The sequence below is a fragment of the Hemitrygon akajei genome, chromosome 29 (assembly GCF_048418815.1).
Source record: "Hemitrygon akajei chromosome 29, sHemAka1.3, whole genome shotgun sequence".
NCBI classification, from domain to species: domain Eukaryota; kingdom Metazoa; phylum Chordata; class Chondrichthyes; order Myliobatiformes; family Dasyatidae; genus Hemitrygon; species Hemitrygon akajei.
The window spans coordinates 17591250-17612017 of record NC_133152.1 but is presented as its reverse complement, the minus strand read 5'-3'; the positions used below and the strand labels follow the sequence as shown (position 1 = coordinate 17612017).

Here is a 20768-nt window from a genome sequence, read left to right as displayed (position 1 = left end):
CCATCTCACCTTCCTTTGCTTCTCATTTAAAATCGTTGCCCACTCACTTTACCCCAAGCCATCTTGATTGGTCACCACTACCTGCTTCTGCACGACCAGCCTTCTCAATTCAGAAAGACTAAACCATCTCAGGTCTCTCGTGCTATCTCTCCACACCATTCACTTCCCTTCAATCATTCTACCTTTACATCTTCATGGGCTCTCAAACAAAATTCACAACCATCTCTTTGTCTTTGGCCTCTTTTGTTTTGTTACTTCCATCCTGCTACACAGAAGGCTACCTCCAATTTTCCTCCTCATATTGATCTCCATTGTGGTACCTTTTCCATCCCCAAACTCTGCTTCCTTCTGCACCTCCTCTGGAAAATAAAAACTTTTCCCATTCACTAACAAGAGAAAAATCTGCTGATGATGTTCACTTTTCTTGCTGTTCCTATTCAATCGCATTTTTTTTTTTTAAATGCAGTTCTAAACATCCAATTCTTGATCTTCCATTCACCTCAACATTTAAATACCAGTTTGTTAGTTGCCCAAATCCCAGTTCACCTCATTATTTTTGCCCTGGGCATTCCCTGGCACAGCCCTCACTTTTACTTCAGTAAAGAAGTCACTGCAAGAGATTCTAATTGAAATTAACTCAGGTAAATATGATCTCAACCCGGTGGATCGTAGAGTGACTATTAGTAGCAACTATGTAGACCATTATGTCAAAGATCGCAGACAGCTTAAAGAGTGAGAAGAGGGTCTGTTTATCATTTTTGCAATCACAAAGAATGTCACTAGAGTTGATGAAAAACTGTCTGTAAGGGTTATCTAGCCTTTGGAGGAAAGAGTAGGGATGGCTGATCTGAAGGAAAGAGTTAAATCTCTGAGAAAAGACATCGGACATTTAATCTCGGAAACAATGGAGGTTAGAAGTTTGGTGGTTATCAGGAGTGATTAACAGGAGTAGGATGACAATGCAGGAAGTGAGTTTGGGAGATGGGGGAGCTACTAAAGGAGTATTTAGGTTGAGGGTCAAGATTGGATGGAAACGCGATCGAGGCAAGAAGGCCCTGGGCATTGGCCGAGTGGTCTAGGGTGAAGGAGGGAAGTGGAAGGGGAAGCTGACTGAACTCAAAAGAGTTTGTGGAGCTCCTCACAATTGTGAGGAGCTCTGTGTGGATAAAACAGGGGGAGAGCGACAGAAGTTGTTTTAGTGTAGAGAAAGAACTTGGGCTATTTCTGCATTACACAGTGATTCTGGAACCACACACTGTTTTCCAAGGGAAGACTTCATTCACTTCTCCTGTCAGATCCAGTTGTACTCAAAATAATTGGTTATAAATGGCAAGGAGCAACAATTTTAATGGGCACTGAACCAGAAAATGATGGAATGATTTAGCCACTGAAATATTGTCCTAACTTGCAGGATAAAAGTTGGACCACTGAGAAACACAAAGTCTTGCTGTAGGAATGACTGGAGGAAGGAACCGACGACATCGGTGGAGAGCAATACAAGGCAAGGTCAAAGAAGCTTTCACCTGACAGAAATAATGAGCTCTAGTGGGGTGGCAGGCTGAGAGGACTGCCATGGGCACGGGCTGGAGAGTTTATATGGAGTCTGAGTTTAAAGTTTGGATGATACCAAACTCAGGAGGAGAGCAAATATGAAGAGCAAGGAGGTTAAAATCACAGGGGACGTGAAGCTGCTCATAGCCATAGCGTGGTGGTTAGCACAATGCTACGGAGTTCAGGCAACCTGGTGTCCATTCCCACTGTAAGGAATTTGCACGCTCTGCAAGTGACAGTCTGGGTTTCCTATGGGTGCTCTGGTTTTCTCCCCACAGTCCAAAGGCACATCGCTTAATTTGTCATTGTAAATTGTCCCGTCTTTAGGCTAGCTTTAAATCGGGGGATGCTGGACAGCATGGCTCAAAGGGCCGAAAGGCCACATTCTGTGCTGTACCTCAATTTTTAAAAAAAAATAGAAACGTATCTCTTTCAAGCATTTTTAATGGTTTAAGATGAATGAGTACTTTAAAACAAAAAGGCAAATGACATTGGGACATGTTAAAATGCTCAAGGTGGAGGTGATTATAAAGGAATAAAAGGTCTGCCCACATGTCTCCACAAAATGGGAGGCAGACCTCAGCAGTTGCAAGTGAAAATGCACCACATTTAAGTGTCCTAATAAACAACGGTGTCAGCCAAGACATTAATTACCTTGACTCTATACTATATATTGAAAATGATATCAATCACAAACTGCTCACGGCAATATCAGTAATGGGTGGATCCAATGAAATACTCCAGACAAACACTCCACCCCACAAAGTTAGAAGTCACTTAGCTCTGTGAATTTGCCAAGTCTCTGCAGGACCAAAGGTGAGGTAACACATAGGCAAGAGACGACAGATCTGTTTGCATGCATAAAACAGACAATAACACATTGAGAGCTTACTTTAAAAAACTAAGGGAATGAAAGAAAATGTAGATATCAGAATCAGGTTTAATATCACTGGCATGTGTTATGAAATTTGTTAACTTTGCGGTAGCAGTACAATATGTGATAAATACAAAAAAACAAATTACAGTAATTATATGTATATTAAACAGTTAGGTTAAAATAAGTAGTGCAAAAACAGAAATTTTATCAAGTGTTCATGGGTTCAAGTGGACATGACCAAGCCTCAATGTCCACTTAGAAATCAGACGGCAGATGACCATGTCAGTATGTCAAAAGACCAAAACATGATATCAAACAGAGGTTAGAAAATTCTACAGCCAAAATAAAACACTGAGGAACTCAATAAGCATACAAGCTTAAGAAAATCAGAATGTGAATAGAGTCTTTAAGGCGTGGTCAAATCAATAAAAATCACAACAGTGCAAAAATAATCCCGCGTTGTACCAAAAGTTCTTAAAAGAAATGCATGCATATTACAGTGATGCACATTATCACTGATACAGCCAGGACTGTGCGCCTCAGTACAGCTCCAACACCATTTGCAGGTTTGCTGACAACACCACTGTTGTGGGCCGTATCAAAGGCGGTGATAAATCAGCATACAGGAGGAAGACTGAAAACTTGGCTGAGTGGTTGATGCACCATCAATAACTCTCTGAGACGTGAGGCGAGATATCGGCTTTTATTGACTGGAAGAAGGAACAAGCAGTAGTTGACCATCATACTACATCCTGGAGACTGAGTGCAGGGCTCAGGCCTCAATCGCCTTTATACCGGGGTCAGTGGGAGGAGCCACAGGAGCAGTCAGCAGGGGGGCGTGTCCAGACAGGTATATGTAGTTCACCACAGTGGTGTAATAACAACATCCTCTCTCTCAGTGCCAATATGACCATGGAACTGATTGTAGACTTCAGCAGAGAGGAACCAGAGATCCATGAGCCACTCCTCATCGGAGGATCGGAGGTGGAGAGGGTCAATACCTTTAAATCCCAGGGTGTCACCATCTCAGAGGACCTGCCCTGGACCCATCATATAAATACAACTGCAAAGAAAACATGACAGCACCTCGACTTCCTCAGGAATCTGCAGAGATTCGGCACGTCATCAAAAACCTTGGTAAACTTCTATTGACGCCTGGTGGAAAGTGTTACAGCCTGGTATGGGAACACCAATGCCTTTGAACAGAAAATCCTGCAAAAGGTAGTGGATACGGCCCAGTACATCACAGTTAAAGTCCTCACAACCATTGAGCACATCTCCAGGAAACGTTGCCATAGAAAAGCAACACACGTTAAAGATTCTGACCACTCAGGCCATGCTCTTTTCCCATTGCTGCCATCAGGTAGAACGCACAAGTGCCTCAGGACTCACCATCAGGATCAAGAACAGTTACCACCCCTCAAGCATCAGGCTCTTGAGCAAAAGGGGATAATTACATTCATTCTATTGCTGGTGTTCCCACAACCGATGGTCTCAGTCGAAGGACTCTTTATCTTGTTATTTCAGATTCGTTATTCACTGCTTTTTATTTACATTTGCAGTGTGTTGTTCATTGATCCTGCTTACAGTCACTGTTCTATAGATTTGCGGAGAATGCCCGCAGGAAAAAGAATCTCAGGGTTGTATGTGGTGACATGCATATACTCTGATGATAAACTTTACTTTGAACTTTAAAGGGGAGGAAAGGTTAAAAGTAATTAATTTAACTTCAATGGTGGACAAAATAGTGAAATTAATTTTAAGGACAGGTGTCCAACCTGATGGCATATTCCATCTGGGTAGTCTCCAACCTGATGGCATGAACATTGACTTCTCTAACTTCCGTTAATGCCCCACCTCCCCTTCGTACCCCATCCCTTACTTATTTAGTAATTATTATAACTTTCCCCATCTTTCTCTCTTTTCTCCCTCTGTCCCTCTCACTCCTTGCCCATCCTCTGGGCTCCCCTCCGCCTTTCTTTCTCCCTAGGCCTCCCGTCCCGTGTTCCTTTCCCTTCTCCAGCTCTGTATCCCTTTTGCCAATCAACTTTCCAGCTCTTAGCTTCACCCCACCCACTCCAGTCTTCTCCTATCATTTCGGATCTCCCCCTCCCCCTCTCAAATCTGTTACTATCTCTTCTTTCAGTTAGTCCTGACGAATGGTCTCGGCCTGAAACATCAACTGTACCTCTTCCTATAGATGCTGCCTGGCCTGCTGCGTTCACCAGCATTTTGTGTGTGTTGCTTGAATTCCCAGCATCTGCAGATTTCCTCGTGTTCAGTTTATTCTTCATCTTTTTTCCATTTCATCACAGAGTTCTGGCACTAGTCTTATACAAGAGAGCAAATTGCAGGCAGGACTGTACACTGAAGTCCAACTAATGTTAAGTAAACACCAGCAACATTTATTTACTTTTCATTTCAATGCTAATGATGTCCTTATAGAGCGGCTGCCAATTTTCAGTGGTTTGTGCATTTCTGAGAATTGTTACCATGTTTGTGCTGTTTTCGAATTAATGCATGGCCGCATCAAGTTTTTGTGCATCAACCTGGTTCTGATGTTTTCTGCAATGCATTTATCTGTTGTATGCTTATTGTGCAAGTTCAGTAATCCTTTCTCTCAACTTGCTGCAACCAGCTCCCCCATGCCAGCTATTACTGTGACTAGAGTAACATTCCAATCCCAAGCTCCAGACGGCGTATCAGAGTGCAAAAGTTCAACGACAGCAAAATTATCCTCAATAACAACCCATGCAGCTTCAGGTCATCAGGCCTCCGAAGTTTTGTCTAGAGGGTACATGGCATATGAACGGAGAGGAAAATCTAGTTAAGAACATAAGAAATTAGAACAAGAACATTTGACCCTTTCCACCATTCATCAAGACCATGACTAGGCTTCTACCTCAGCCTCATTTCCCTGCACCGCACCAATAACCCTTGATTCCCATAATATCCAGAAACCTATCAAACTCGCTTCTGAACGGGCTCAATGACTGTTCCACAAAGACAAATACAGCAGAGAATTCCAGAGATACAGTATAGCACTATCTGAGTGAAGAAATTTCAGTCCGAAACAACCTACCCTTATTATGAAGCAGTAACTCCTGGCTCTAGACCTCAGTGGGAGGGGAGTGGGGGGGAATTAACTGCAGAAGTAATTTCTCTGTGTAGTTGCTTTTGCCTAGACTGCAAATGAAATCTTAGGGAGGGATGGGAGAGGTTATTCATAGACCCAATCGGAAAGCTGGATAAAGAGGTATAAGAAAATGGAATTTGTTTCCACAAAGAGTTGGTGAGGCAATAGTTAAGATGCATTTAATAAAAAGAGGCATGAATATACCACAAGATTTAAACAACGGTACGAGATTTCTGTGCAGTACTGAGAACAGTATACAGTCGGCCCTCCTTATCTGCGGGGGATTGGTTCCGAGACCCCCCGCGGATACGAGAAAACGCGGATGCTCAAGTCCCTTATTTAACCTGGCTCAGTGCGGTGGTCTTTAGGAGCCAGCGGAACCCCGGATTTTATTTAACATGTTCAGTGCGGTGAACGTTATGACCCGGCGGCGCAGCTCTGAATCCGCGGTGTTTCTGCTCACAAAAATAATCACGATCACGATTGAAAATAGGGTGGAAGTGATAAAGCAATCGGAAAGAGGTGAAACACCAACAGTCATTGGAAAAGCGTTAGGCTACAGTCAGTCAACGATTGGAACAATTTTAATGGAGCATGTAAAAGGCCCTGCCCCGATGAAAGCTACAATTATTACTAAGCAATGCAGTGGTTTAATTATTGAATACGTATGTTTCTTAAATGTTTTATATGCATAGAAAGGTAAAATATGTACTACATACTAAGAAAAACATTTGACTAACTGACGCTAAATAATACCAGATACACCTGTTCTGACTTAAAGACGGACTCAGGAATGGAACTCATTCATAACCCGGGGACTGCCTGTACTTTTAAATCATTTCTAGATTACTTATAATACCTAATACAACATAAATGCTATGTAAATAGTTGTTATACTGTATTGTTTAGGGAATAAGAAAAAATAGCCTGTACATGCTCAAACAACGAGTGCTGGAGAGAGAACTTCCGGGTTTTCCCGAACCGCGGTTGGTTGAATCCGCGCATGCGGAACCCGCGGATAAGGAGGGCTGACTGTAGATCAGTTGCCCCAAATGACCCATTGCTATGCAATTGATTCAATGTACCTCGGTCTTGAACTGCCAAGTTTCTGGTAAACATGTACTGCAGTACAGTACAGACAAACATTGCCAATAAATTTAAAAAACACACACACATTGTCACTTATACATGCAATCCATGTAATCAACTGAAGTAACTGTTACAGCTTGGAAGTCAATAGCTACAAATGGACATTAAATCATTTATTATCTTGTTAACACAAGTTTTTTTTTGTTACTTAATCCCACCTCCCCAAATGAAATTGTTCTCTGCCTGTAGACAATGCTTAAAAAAAGGTTGCCTTTGTTCTCTATCCCTCGATTGCCAAGTGCAGGCTTGCATTTCATCAGATAAAAAGCAGAAAATTTGAACTTAATACACTGAATTCCAGTTAATTGGGACACATCAGGACGAGTATGTTTTGGTCCAATTAAGCTGTGCATGTCGCAACGTCATGGAAATATTTTAAAAGATATTAAAAAACCCACAAAATTACTGTTTAACTGGGCAACAAATTATTTATTTAAATGAAACAGAACAAATTAGAACAGTACCAATATGACTACAGTACTATAAAACTGTATTACTTCTTAATAGTTATTGGAGGATATTATGATTTTTGATTGACTGTAAATGAACAAAAACCAGCGCAAATAATGGACTGCCTTCATACAATGCTATCGCTGCCTGCATCCTCCAAATCTTCATTTTCATGACAACTTTGAAGATGATTGTCAATATCTCCAAATTCATCATTTCATTTTCAATCATGGCTGCTTCTGGCATCTCTGTTCACTGCGCTATCAAGCATTCAGGCACAAACAATTCTGCATTGCTTCATACTTATTCCTCGCCAACTATCAGTGACAAAAATAACTGACATTTGAACACAAGCACACATGACAGTCACTATTTTAAAACTGTTTGTTCTAAGCACAGTCTAACAGCCATGCAAGTGCATCTGATACTACCTAGAAAGTGTTTAGCAACCATCTCCTGCCCCAATTAAGCAGCATAGTGTCCCAAGTAAACAAAAGGGAATCCTGGCTACTATCTCGATTTTGGGAATTCCCTACCTCATTAATACGAGGTAGGAATGGTTCCATTTGGCGTGAGTGGCAAATGTGGCTGTGATCTTTCTCTCTCCAAGATCCCCAGCACCAGGATTAACAGAAGCTACTGGCGATTACTCTCCTTGTAAGAAACATTTTTTTTACATCCACAAAAAAACAAATTTAAATGAAGAACATTAAAGACAGGATAAACAGGCTCTCAGAAGATTTTCATTCTAACACTTCAGTGGCAATTAAGCAAACATCCATTAGTACTGGGAGTACTGAGATGCAGAGAGCATTCCGTAATTTTGTAAGGATTACCAAACATTCTACCACCTGGCCCCATTCCACAAAGTAGAGAATCTTCCTCCACTTTAGTGCAAAGTAACTGTTTAGTAAATAATTGATCCTGTAGAACTTTGTCAGTGGTTAAGAAGACAGCTATAGTGCCAGAAAAGAGCCTGAATGATAGAGGGTGTTAAAGATCACTACTTCAAAAAGGATATTTCTTGTAATTCGCATTTTATTGTAACATGTACTGAGGTACAGTGAAAATCTTAGCTCTGCTAGTCATTCATGCAGATAATCTCACAACAGAGGCAGTACAAGGGAAAAGAACACAATATACTATAAACACAAAGTCTGCAGATGCTGGAAATCCAAAGCAACACACACAAAATGCCAGAGGAATTCAAGAGGTCAGGCAGCATCCATAGAAATGAGTCCTGAGGAAGGGTCTCGGCTCTAAGTGTCGACTGTTTATTTGTTTCTGTAGATGCTGCCTGACCTGCTGAGTTACTCCAGCATTTTGTGTGTGATGCTGAATTTATTGTTACAATTACAGAGAAAACGCAGAGCAGGTGAACTAGATTGTGAGGTCGTGAGTGCATTTTATTATACAATCAAGTCCATTGTCATTTAAATATTTATACGGAAACCGCCAGAAACAATGTTTCTCCAGACCAGAGTTGTAATATAATACAAAGACCACTCTGTAAGAAGGATCAAAGCTGCCCTTGAGCCTGGTGGTTTGTGCTTTAAGGGATGTGCATCTTCTGCACGATGGGGGGGGGGGGGGGGTGTTAGAAAAATGAATGTGCAGGACAGGAGGGGTCGTTGATTATCTGAAGCAGTGAAAAGTGTAGACAGAGTCTACATGAAAGGGAGGCTGGCTTTTGTAATGTGCCGAGCTGGGTCCACAACGCACTGCAGTTTCTCAATGTCTTACTTAGGCAGAGCAGTTGCTACATTCATCTGTGAGACAGGATGCTTCCTATGGTGTATCTATTAAAAAAAAATTGACAAGGACCAGCAGGCGCATGATGAAAACCACCATATATTTAAGGATTGTGTAATTCAAAGTAATATTTTACTGGATGAGAAGCAAGCAGTGCTAGTTGTATGAGTTCAGAAGGTCAAGAGCAACTTGGATAAATAATTAACTGTTTTTGGACCAAGAGAAAAAATTGAAAGCAGAATAAAAAGCAAATTCAATGATGCAAAACCTAGTTGCAATGATGACGTGGGTACAGTCTTAATCAGAATCAGGTTTATTATCACCAGCATGTGACGTGAAATTAGTTTACTTGGCAGCAGTTCAATATATAATCTAGCAGAGAAAAAAAATAAAAAGCAAATCAATTACATATATTGAATAGATTAGAAAAAGAACGTGGAAAAAACAGAAATACTGTATATTAAAATAAAAGTGAGGTAATGTCCAAAGATTCAATGTCCATTTAGGAATCAGATGGCAGAGGTGAAGAAGCTGTTCCTGAACTGCTGAGTGTGTGCCTTCAGGGTTTTGTACCTCCTACCTGATGGAAACAGTGAGAAAAGGGCATGCCCTGGGTGCTGGAGGTCTTTAATAATGGACGCTGCCTTTCTGAGACACCGCTCCCTGAAGATGTCCTGGGTACTTTGTAGGCTAGTACCCAAGATGGAACTGACTAGGTTTACAACCCTCTGCAGCTTCTTTCAGTCCTGTGCAGTAGCTTCTCCATACCAGACAGTGATGCAGCCTGTCAGAGTGCTCTCCACAGTACAACTATAGAAGCTTTTGAGTGTATTTGTTGACATGCCAAATCTCTTTAAACTCCTAATGAATTATAGCTGTCTTGCCTTCTTTACAACTACATCAGTATGTTGGGACCAGGTTAGATCCTCAGAGATCTTGACACCCAGGAACTTGAAACTGCTCACTCTCTCCATTTCTGATCCCTCTATGAGGATTGGTATGCATTCCTTCATCTTACCCTTTCTGAAGTCCACATCAGTTCTTTCGTCTTACTGACGTCGAGTGCCAGGTTGTTGCTCCAGCACTACTCCACTAGTTGGCATATCTCACTCCTGTACGCCCTCTCATCACCACCTGAGATTAAGATATTTGATTCTTCACTACACTAAAAGCAAGTTCAAATGCACACATTTCAACATCACAGAAGTGAAGTTTAGGAAAGGGCACACTGACACTGCCTCTCGCCCTGGCAGCAGAAGATCCAGAGAGCTCAGCATCATTGAGAATTGTGCAAAAAGGATCACTGGGGACCTGAGTCACCCCAACCACAATCTATTCCAGTTGCTACAATCGGGGAAACAGTACTGCAGCATAAAAGCCAGGAACAACAGGCTCTGGGACAGCATCCACAAGGCCATCAGACTGATTAACTCATGCTGATTTGAGTGTATTCTATGTTACATTGACTATTCTATTTATTATAAATTGCTATGATGGCACATTTAGACGGAGACGAAACGTAAAGATTTTTACTCCTCATGTATGTGAAGCATGTAAGAAATAAGGTCAATTCAATTCCTCGTGCAACTGCTGTTGATCTAGGCACTCAGAGGTATACAGCAAGGAAGCAGACTATTCAGCCCATTGCATCCATGCCAACCCATCTTCCAGAATCTGCCCCCTAATGCAATTCAGTGCACATCAAGGGCTTTTCTTAAATGCTGCCCATGGCTTTGCTTTCACCACTCTCTCATGCAGCATACGCTAGGTAATCACTCTGAATGAAAGAGATTCATCTCATGCCTCCACATCTCTTTTCCCTTACCCCAAATGCATGCCTTCCAGTTTAACTACCTCTCCTAATGGGGAAAGAGTTCCCTGCAGACTACCCAATCTACACCCCTCAAATATTACTTGCCTCAATCATCTCCTCGCTTAGCATTCTCTGCTGCAAGAAAACCACCCCTCCTCTCTCCAGGCTCTCCTCATGGCCAAAATGCTCCATTCCGGACCAAACCCTTATGACTACCCTTTAAAGAGTCATTACATCTTTAATTGTGCAGGTAAATAATAAGAAACCGTGAAACTGTCATCCTGGTTTTTAGCGGTTTCAGTTCATATCTCAAGTCCTCAGTATCTGCAAACTTACTGATTTATACAAGCCTCACACTAGATTAACATGAAACTTCCAGGGTCATAATTATATCTGAGGAAGAATGGACAATAATATGGAGGTATCAATGGAAGTGTACCAGTTCACAAAAATGGAAGGAGTTCAGGTGGAAAAACTTGATAAGATGTTTTATTACACCCTCTCAGAAATCCTATTATGATAGTAACCTCCCTGTTTGCTAGAGAAATTGTAGATATCAAAATGCAAACCATTATCATATTTTCTGGGAATGCCATGTTATCAAAGATTATTGGAGTGGGATACACAGTGTCCTACAAGACATCTTTAAATGCAAAATACCCTTAGAAAGTAAGACCATATAGTTTGAGTATATACCTCAAGAACGGTTGAAAAGAGATAAATATTTAATGAATATACTGTTGGAGGCTGGTAAAAAGACTCTTGCTAGGAAGTGGTTATCACAGGAGAGCCCAACCTTAAATGCATGGATGGAAATTACAGTGGACATTTACAAAATGGAGAAGATAACAGCATCTGTTATTCATAAGTTGGAACAATTTGATTCATACTGGGAAAAATGGTTTAACTACATAACACCTCGTAGGCCTGATTTTATTCTCACAAATCAGTGAATGTTGTAAAAAATATCACTCCCTACTTGTACATAGTTTTCTCCTTTCACTTGTTCTTCCTCTCCTCTCTTTTCTGTAAGTGTATACCTCAGATAAATATTATGTGGAGATTTGTGGTATATATGACTATATGATATACATGTTCAGTATCTGAAATACATCTTATGGAAATGTTTGTTTGATGATGAACTACAATAAAAAATAAATTACAAAAAAACTTCCAGGGTCAACTTGAGAACCTCCCCGATAAGGGTATACATTGTTATCCCTCCAAACCACAATCATATTTGCTAATTCTGCAGCTGGACACTGAGCTGAAATGTTCCAAATCAATGAACATCGCTTCTGAGAGCCCAACTCAACATTCCCCCCCCCCCCCCCCCACCAAGGCTCCAAAGAACAGTTTAATGGATATGGATGCATTAGATCCCAAAGTCAAATGTGCAAAGGTTTATGGAAAATAGTCAGTGATGGACAGCACTTTCTGAACTGAGGGCCAAACTACTCTTTCGAGGGACAGCTAACTGATCAGTGCAAAGTTGTCCAAAGCAAGTGGCTATCTGTGGGTGGCAGAACACAACACTTTATAGTACAGGTGACCTGGGTTCAATTCCCGACTCTGCCTTAAAGGAGTTTGTACACTGCCCCCGTGACAGTGTGGGTTTCCTCTGGCAGTCCAAAGACAGCGGTAAATTGTCCTGTGATTAAGCTAGCTTTGAATTGGTGGTCTGCTGTGCGGCAGGCATCACAGAGCTACTCCACACTGTATCGCAATCAATAAATAGAGGGAATTGTCTCACTTGAGAATGTAACCATGAATCAGCATGGTTACTTGTTCTGACCACAATATCTGCATGGTAATGTTGTCTGGCTCAACTAGGTGTGCTTATAGACAGCATTAAGGCTGTCAGATCCCTAGCGAGAAGTGCTCAGAGTATTTTGTCCCAATCGGAATTAAGGACAGAGGCAGTGTTATCCCCCAGTTTGTACTACGCGTCTGGAGTTCACTTGACCATACAGCTTTCAACACACACTTGGCTGCTTCTGTTTGAAGCGCTTTGTACATCACCGTGGCTGAAAGGCATCCTTATTACCGGAGAGTAGATGAAGGAAGATTGAAAACTGCTCACCTTCCAAGGAGCAGCTGCCGCCACCTCCAACCCGAGGCCAGGAACCTGGAGCCTCACGTGCAGAGCCCTATCAAACGCCACCTGGGTGAAGACCAAGTAAAAGCTTCCATCAAGAGAAGTAATTCCCTACCTGAGGAAAATTGGGTCCACCATTGAATAGGCAGCAAAGACGAGGAGAAAGCAAAAGCATTTCTGTTTCATCACCAGGTACCTGAATAGGAAAAGAAAGAAGCATGAATCCCAGCGTGAAAATCCAGTTGAGCTCCTCTGCTGCCTTTCTTCCAGTTTTCTGCCCTAAATTCATTCTGCCAGTCCCTCCAAACCTGGGAGTTTTCTCTGGAACATTTGAGGCTCAGGAGAGACCCAAGAGAAATTTATAAGCTTCTGAGACACACAGAAAGGGTAGACAAGTCAGCATTTTTTCCCCCAGAGGGGAAAAATGTCAAGTACCAGATGACATGCATTTAAGGTGAGATGGAGAAAGTTTAAAGGAGATGATTGGGTCAAACATTTTTTTGGAAAAAACAGGGAATGGTAAGAGTCTGGAATGGAATGCTGAGGGGAATAGTGGAAGTAGATACAACAGTAGTTTTTGAGGGGCTGGTGGACTAACACAGATATGCAGAGAATGGAAGGAAACAGGCAGACAAGAAACCCAATCCCCTGTACTGCTAAGTGTATAGTGTATGTGAGTATAGCTAAGTGAGTGAGTGGGTATGAAAATGGATATGGTAAAGAAATGGTTAACAATTAGAAATTTGTGGGCCTGTTATGTTGTTGGGCAGATTGATCCTTGATACTAAATAAAAGGAGGACAATACATGACCCTGGTATATGGGATGACAATACATGAAAACAAGCTAAAAAATGCTGATTTGCATAAAAGCCATCAATTACCTTGTCTCTAAAAATGCTTTTTTTTAAAAAAATTGTTTGATCAAGTCAAGTCACTTTTTATTGTCACTTCGACCATAACTGCTGGTGCAGTACACAGTAAAAACAAGACAATGTTTTTCAGGACCATGGAGTTACATGAAACAGTACAAAAACTACAGTAAACTACGTGAAAACAGCACAGGAAAAAAACTACACTAGACTACAGACCTACCCAGGACCGCATAAAGTGCACAAAACAGTGCAGGCATTACAATAAATAATAGACAAGACAATAGGCACAGTAGATGGCAGTAAATTGGTGTCAGTCCAGTCTCTGGGTATTGAGATTGTAAGCTTAATAGGATGCATTGTCCCTGGGGAGGCAGAGGCCGACTGTTGAAGTAAACACAAAGTACACTGCAGATGCTGTGGTCAAAGCAACACGCACAACATGCTGGAGGAACTCAGCAGGTTGGGCAGCATCTGTGGAAACAAGCAGTCAACGTTTTGGGCCGACACCCTTCGTCCGACTGTTGAAGGTCACCCAGTTGTGGGACTTGCAGGTGTGGAGGATGTATGTTGGCTTAATTCGTGAATGGGAATTGGATTAGCTAAACTGGGGTCGTGTAAGCGTCAGACTGGATCCCTGGCCCCTTCCAGCTGGACTGGGAGGTAGCGATAAGTGCTACAAAGGTGGGCAAGTCCCTTCTTGGGCAGACCACTCGCCGGGGTCCCACCTTCGGACCGAGCAGCTGAACCGTGCCAAGGACCTCCACCCTAGCCAGTCCACGGTCGATCGCCTGCCTCAGGGACCACGCAGACGTTGTTAAGTATATTCGGCTGTGTAGACTACTAGGGGTTGCTTAAGTTAGCCCTACCTATTAGTGGTGTAGGTAGTGTACAATATAAAGCATTTCTCGCAACTCTCTATTTTCTTCTCTTCATTAACAATAAAATGGGTTTTGAAGGAACTACCGAGTTTGGGTCCATTTGTTCAAGCGAAACAAAACAGGTGCAGCATCCACCCATTACGATTATTCTACAAAGTTTGTATTTAGATCCTAGATTTGCGGAACATCTCCTTCTTAAAATATCAAGAACTTTCACTTCAGCACCGCTGTGGTAAAGCGATGCAGTTTATAATATCCTCTATATTTTGTAGTTACCCGGCTTTGTTTTCCCAGTCACCACGACCTGACCATCGGGAGATGTCATTGCTGGCCTTCCAACATGATCATCCCTTAAAGGCTTCAATCAGAAAGTTCTCAATTCTCTCTTCAAACCCCAACCCCTCATCAGTAGCATTCCCATGTTTTCCATCACCGTGTCCTTTTGGTTATGTTTAAACCTTTCAAAAATTGGAGAAACAGAATCCCTTAATGGACAGGGATTTCCTTTTATTGTTCCGACTCATCTGATGTGCCCTTGCCAGAATTTTCTCTGAGCTTGCAACCTCAGGCCAGAAACTCAGAACAGTAATGTCGGTCAGGACAAGAGTTCCATGTTCAGTATTGTGTCAGTATGAAGCACACACACAGGTAAGGTACAGGACAGGTCAAATGCAAAGGTAGAACTGCCTTTGCATTCTCCAAAATATAAACGCCACACAGTTTCACTGGGACAGAACTGGCTGGCAATGCTAGTTGACCTCCCCCTTTGCTTGGTTAGTTACTCCTCCTCACTCTGTCCCTGGTCCAGACCTTACTGAATCCCAGGGAGGTTGGTGACAGCACTCAAGGCAGAGATCCGCACCATGTTGAACCTGGCAGTGATCGAGCCCTCTGAGAGTGAGTGGTGCAGCCTGGCGGTGAGTGTGCCAAAGCCCGAGGGTTTGCATTGACTCCGAAAAAATCAACGCCATCTCAAAGTTTGATGCCTACCCATGCTGTGGATTGATGAGCTGCTGGTAACCTTGACCTGTGCAAGGGTTATTGGCAGATCCCACTGGCAAAGGACTCTTGTGAGTACACCACATTCAGCACTCCCCTTGCCCTCTTTCATTTCACTGTCAGGCCACTCGGGCTGCACAGAGGCTTGGTGACCTTCCACCGGCTGACTGACCGTGTGCTGAGGGGATGCGAGAAGCATCGTGCGGCCTACCTGGATGACATGGTCCTCTTCAATGCCAGCTGGGAGGACCACCTGAGTCACCCTTCAGAACATCCTCAAGAAGACTGCAGCCGTTGGCTTGACACTGAACATCTAGAAATGCGAGGGGGCCCGCGCTGAGACACCGTATCTGGGCTAACAGCTAGGGCGAGGACTTGTTCAACCACTGGCTTACAAGGTTGAGGACATCAGAAATAATCCCTAGCCCCACATGAAGAAACAGAACCAGTCCTTTGTAGGGTTAATCGGGTGGTGTCGCCATTTTATCCCTCAGTTTGCTACCTTGGCCATCCCACTAACAGAAATTACACTGAAGTCTGCAAAAAATCCAGTCTGGTGGACTAAAGAATGTGAGGAAGCTTTTGTGACACTGAAGGAAGCTCCATGTGCCTGGCCAGTCCTAATCAGCCCAGACTTCACCAGGTCAAGTCGAGGCCTCAGCAGTGAGGATCGCAGCAGTCCTGGCCCAGGGAAAAGAGGGAGAAGAACAACCAGTATTGTACCTTAGTTGGAAGCTGCTACTGCGGGAGACAAGGTATTCCACTGTCGAGGAGGAAGCTCTTGCCACAAAATGGGCCTTCGAGAGCCTCTGGTATTACTTGGAAGGCAGAGAATTCATTCTGGAGACTGACCACAAAGCCCTCACCTGGATCCAGGTGACCACAAGGCATCAGATAGTACCTGGCTCCACAACCATTCCACTTCAACATCCATCATTAGGCAGGACAACACAACATCAAAGGCAAATTATTTCTCCTGCTTGCCCACCTTGTCCAATCAAAAAAGAGGTGGGGGGGAAGGGTGTTAATGTGGCAGAACAGGTTGGCATTGCTCATTCTCCCACTAACCTTGCCTCTTTGCCTGGCTAGTCACTCCTCCTTGTTTTGTCCCTGGCCTAGTTTCCCCAGTAGTTTACACATTTTGCCCTCCCGTTCTGCAGCTCTTGGGAGTTCACCATTTACACACAGCAACAATAAAACAATCACTATCTTGACTAATGAAGACAATCCAAGCTGCTTGGCTTAAAATTTGTTTCTCCCCCCCAGCTGGTAACTCTCGTCAGGCATGCTTACCCACATCCGACAGCAGGATGTGACACTCACACATTGTGAAACTAAAGAAATCTCTAAATTTTAAAAAAAAAGTGGGTCACACAGTTACGCATGCAAATATGTAATTTTATTTTTAAATCGTTTTATTAATCATTATTGAAGATTGACAAGATACATTAAGTCAATAAGGAACTAAATTAGCAAATAACTGATCAACAAAGCTAAGCAAAGAATCTCCTATATTAAAACATTTGATTGATTTATGGAATAAGATAAATGTTGACGATGAGACAAAGAAATCCTTATTAGCAAAGAGATCTTTAATCCAAAATAGACTTATTCCTTTTACAATGGATAATCAACTTTTATATAATTGGTTTCAAAAAGGGATTAGATATATAGGAGATTGTTTTGAAGGAGGTATATTAATGTCATTTGATCAATTAAAGAATAAATATAAAGTATCAAACAACACTCTTTTTTGTTACTTTCAACTAAGGGCTTATTTAAGAGAAAAGCTAGGTCAAACAATGTTACTACCGAAACCCAATGAAATAGAAACTTTAATTCAAAAAGGAAAGATTAAAAAATTTATCTCTTGTATGTATAATTTGATTCAAAAACAGGCAATTAAACAAGGAATCCATAAGTCAAGACAAAAATGGGAAAGTGATTTGAATATCAAAATTGAAGAAAAAAACTGGTCAAGACTATGTCTTGAGAGTATGACAAATACAATAAATGTTCGATTAAGATTAGTGCAATACAATTTTTTACATCAACTATATATTACACCACAAAAAATAAACAAATTAAACCCAAATCTATCTGATCAGTGTTTTCGATGTAACCAAGAAATTGGTACTTTTTTACATTCTACTTGGTCTTGCTCTAAAATTCAACCTTTTTGGACAAATTTAAGAGTTTTAATGGAACAAATCATTGGAATACAACTTCCACACAACCCAATATTACTTTTACTAGGTAATATTGAAGGGATAAAACCGATATCCAGATTGAATAAATATCAGAAAGAATTTATAAAAATTGCATTGGCAGTAGCCAAAAAAGCTATTGCAGTGACTTGGAAATCGGATACATATCTAAGTATAGATCGTTGGAAGAACGAAATTTATGGCTGTATTCCACTTGAAAAAATCACTTACAATTTAAGAGATAAATATGAAACATTTTTGAAAATTTGGTGCCCTTATTTACAAAAGACAGGATTCCGAAGATGAAATAATTGGTTACTTGGGGAAAGAAATAAATGCATACACTAAAGTTATTACGAACTCCGTGGAGCGTGTGGGGACCCTCCAGTATCCAGGCATTCCTTTTTTTTTTCTCTTTCTTTTTTTTTTAGGGATGTTAGGGGGAGGGGTTAAGGGGAGGGGGGCTGGGTAACATTTTTTTTTCTCATACACATTTATTCTGTAACTATTTGAAAACAATAAACAAAGTTTAAAAAAACACAAATGTGACACATCAGCGATAATAAACCTGATTCTGAGAAAAAAAACAAAGCTAAGCAATATGTCAATAATAAGAAGAAAAAAGTGTTAAGAATATTTTTTTGAAAGAAAAAGGAGGGGGAAAAAAAAGAACCCCAACTAAAAAAAATACCCCTACTAACTGAAAAAAAAACCAAAATAACAAAAAAAAAAACCCCCATTGGGAGCACAACCCTGGAGCTATACATCATACAAGCTACCATATTAAAAAAATCAATCCACCATCTCAAATCCACTTAAAGAAAGATCAGAAGGAAACCATATTAATTAACTCAAATCAGATGATAGTAGCAGGCAAATGAACCCCACCTTCTCTCAAAATCAAATCAAGGATCAAAAGTTCGACTTCTGACTTTCTCTAAACTAAGTCAGCATTGCCTGAGAGTACCATTGTATCAGAGTAGATTCTTTCCATTTCAACAAAATAGCCCTTCTGGCCAACGATGTATCAAATGCAATTACATGTTGGTCTAATGGAGAAATACCATGAATATATTGAGGGATTATACCAAATAAAACTGTCAATTTATTAGGTTGTAAATTAATTTTTAAAACTTTAGAAATTGTAGAGGAAACAGACTTCCAAAAATGTTTCAATACAGAACACGACCAAAACATATGTGTCAATGTGGCCGTCTTGGTTTTACATCTGTCACACTGACTATCAACATTAGGAAACATTTTAGACAGTCTCTCCTTTGTCAGATAGTAACGATGTACAATTTTAAATTGAATTAAAGAGTGACTGGCACAAATCGAAGAAGAGTTAACCAACTTCAACATCCGCAACCAATCTTCTGTTATCAGGGTCATGTAATGAAATTATGCAATATCAAAGCAGCCCGTAGGCAGAGAGTTAACAACAATGGAACTAGAGACAAGGTCAAATCAACTGCGCTCTCAGCAGAGTCTCGATGGGTTGAGTTAAGAAATGGCGAGGGTAATGGCAGTTGTACACAGGCCTCCAAACAGCAGCCGGGATGTGGATTACAAATTACAGCAGGAGATAGAAAAGGCGTGTCAGAAAGGCAATGTCATGATATTCGTTGGAGATTTTAACAAGAAAGTGGGTTGGGGAAAACCAGGTCAGTACTGGACCTCAAGAGAGAGAATTTGTAGAATGTCTAAGGGATGGCTTTTTAGAACAGCTTGTTGTTGAGCCCACTAGGGGATCGGCTGTACTGGATTGGGTGTTGTGCAATGATCTAGAGGTGATAAAAAAAAAGCCTCTTAAGGTTAAGGAACCCTTGGTGAACAGTGATCACAATATGATCAAGCTCACTTTGAAATTTGAGAGGAAAAAAAAATAAAATCTAACGTGTTGGTATTTCAGTGGAATGAAGGAAATTACAATGGCATGAGCGGGGAATTGGCCGAAATTGACTGGAAAGGGACATTTGCAGGAAGGACAGCAGAGCAGCAATGGCTGAAGTTTCTGCGAGAAATTAGGGAAGTACAAGATAGATATATTCCAAATAAGAAGAAATTTTCAAAAGGAAGATGGACACTATCATGGCTGAGAAGTGAAATCAGAGCCAAAGTAAAAGCAAAAGAGAGGGCATACAAGGAAGCCAGAGCTACTGGGAAGCTTTTAAAAACTTGCAGAAGGAAACTAAGGTGGTCATTCAGAAGAAAAAGATGAATTATGAGAGTAAGCTGGCAACTAATATCAAAGATACTAAAAGCTTTTTTAAGTATATAAAAGAGTACAGTGGCACTTACAAAATTCCTATGGAGCTTGACAGGCAGGATGCAGGAACATTCTGGGTGGCAAGTTGATGCAGGAATGCGAGATGCTGCCTGATGTAACTGTGACCAATGCTCATTCCTTTGTGTTGACCTGCACACTCTGGTTTCCTCAAACATGTGCAAGTTAATTAGCTATTAAATGCCTCCTAATATCTAGATGAGTGGTATAACCTGGAGGAGCTGAGGGGACTATAGAAAAATAGTATAAAATTTAGTGTAAAAGAAACTGCTTGATTTGTCAGTGCAGACTTTGAAGAAAGAAAAAGGGGGGGGGCTACATGGAAGAAAGAACAAGTGCTACACCTGCCCCTACACCTCCTCCCTTACTACCATTCAAGGCTCCAAAAAGTACTTCCAGGTGAGGCGACACTTCACGTGTGAGTCTATTGGGGTCATATACTGTGTCCAGTGCTCCTGGTGTGGCCTTCTGTGCATTAGTGCGACCTGGCATAGATTGGGAGACCGCTTCGCCCAGCACCTACACTCCACCCGCCAGAAAAAGCAGGATCTCCCAGTGGCCACCCATGTTGCTTCCACTTCCCATTCCCACATGTCAGTCCACGGCCTCCTCTACTGTCACGATGAGGCCACACTCAGGTTGGAGGAGCAACACCTTGTACTCCGTCTGGGTAGCCTCCAACCTGATGGCATAAACAT

At 41.6% G+C, this 20768-nt stretch overlaps 1 protein-coding gene across 2 annotated transcripts in view; it reads right to left on the bottom strand.

Moving 5' to 3' along the window:
- LOC140718257 (alpha-1,3-galactosyltransferase 2-like) overlaps nt 1-20768 on the bottom strand; it is a 74280-nt gene that overhangs the window by 19393 nt on the left and 34119 nt on the right. For both annotated transcript variants that reach the window (XM_073031763.1, XM_073031762.1), the window contains exon 2: nt 12942-13022. In XM_073031763.1, the coding sequence (XP_072887864.1) occupies nt 12942-13012 (71 nt within the window). In that variant the 5' untranslated portion in view covers nt 13013-13022. The remainder of the gene's footprint in view (nt 1-12941; nt 13023-20768) is intronic.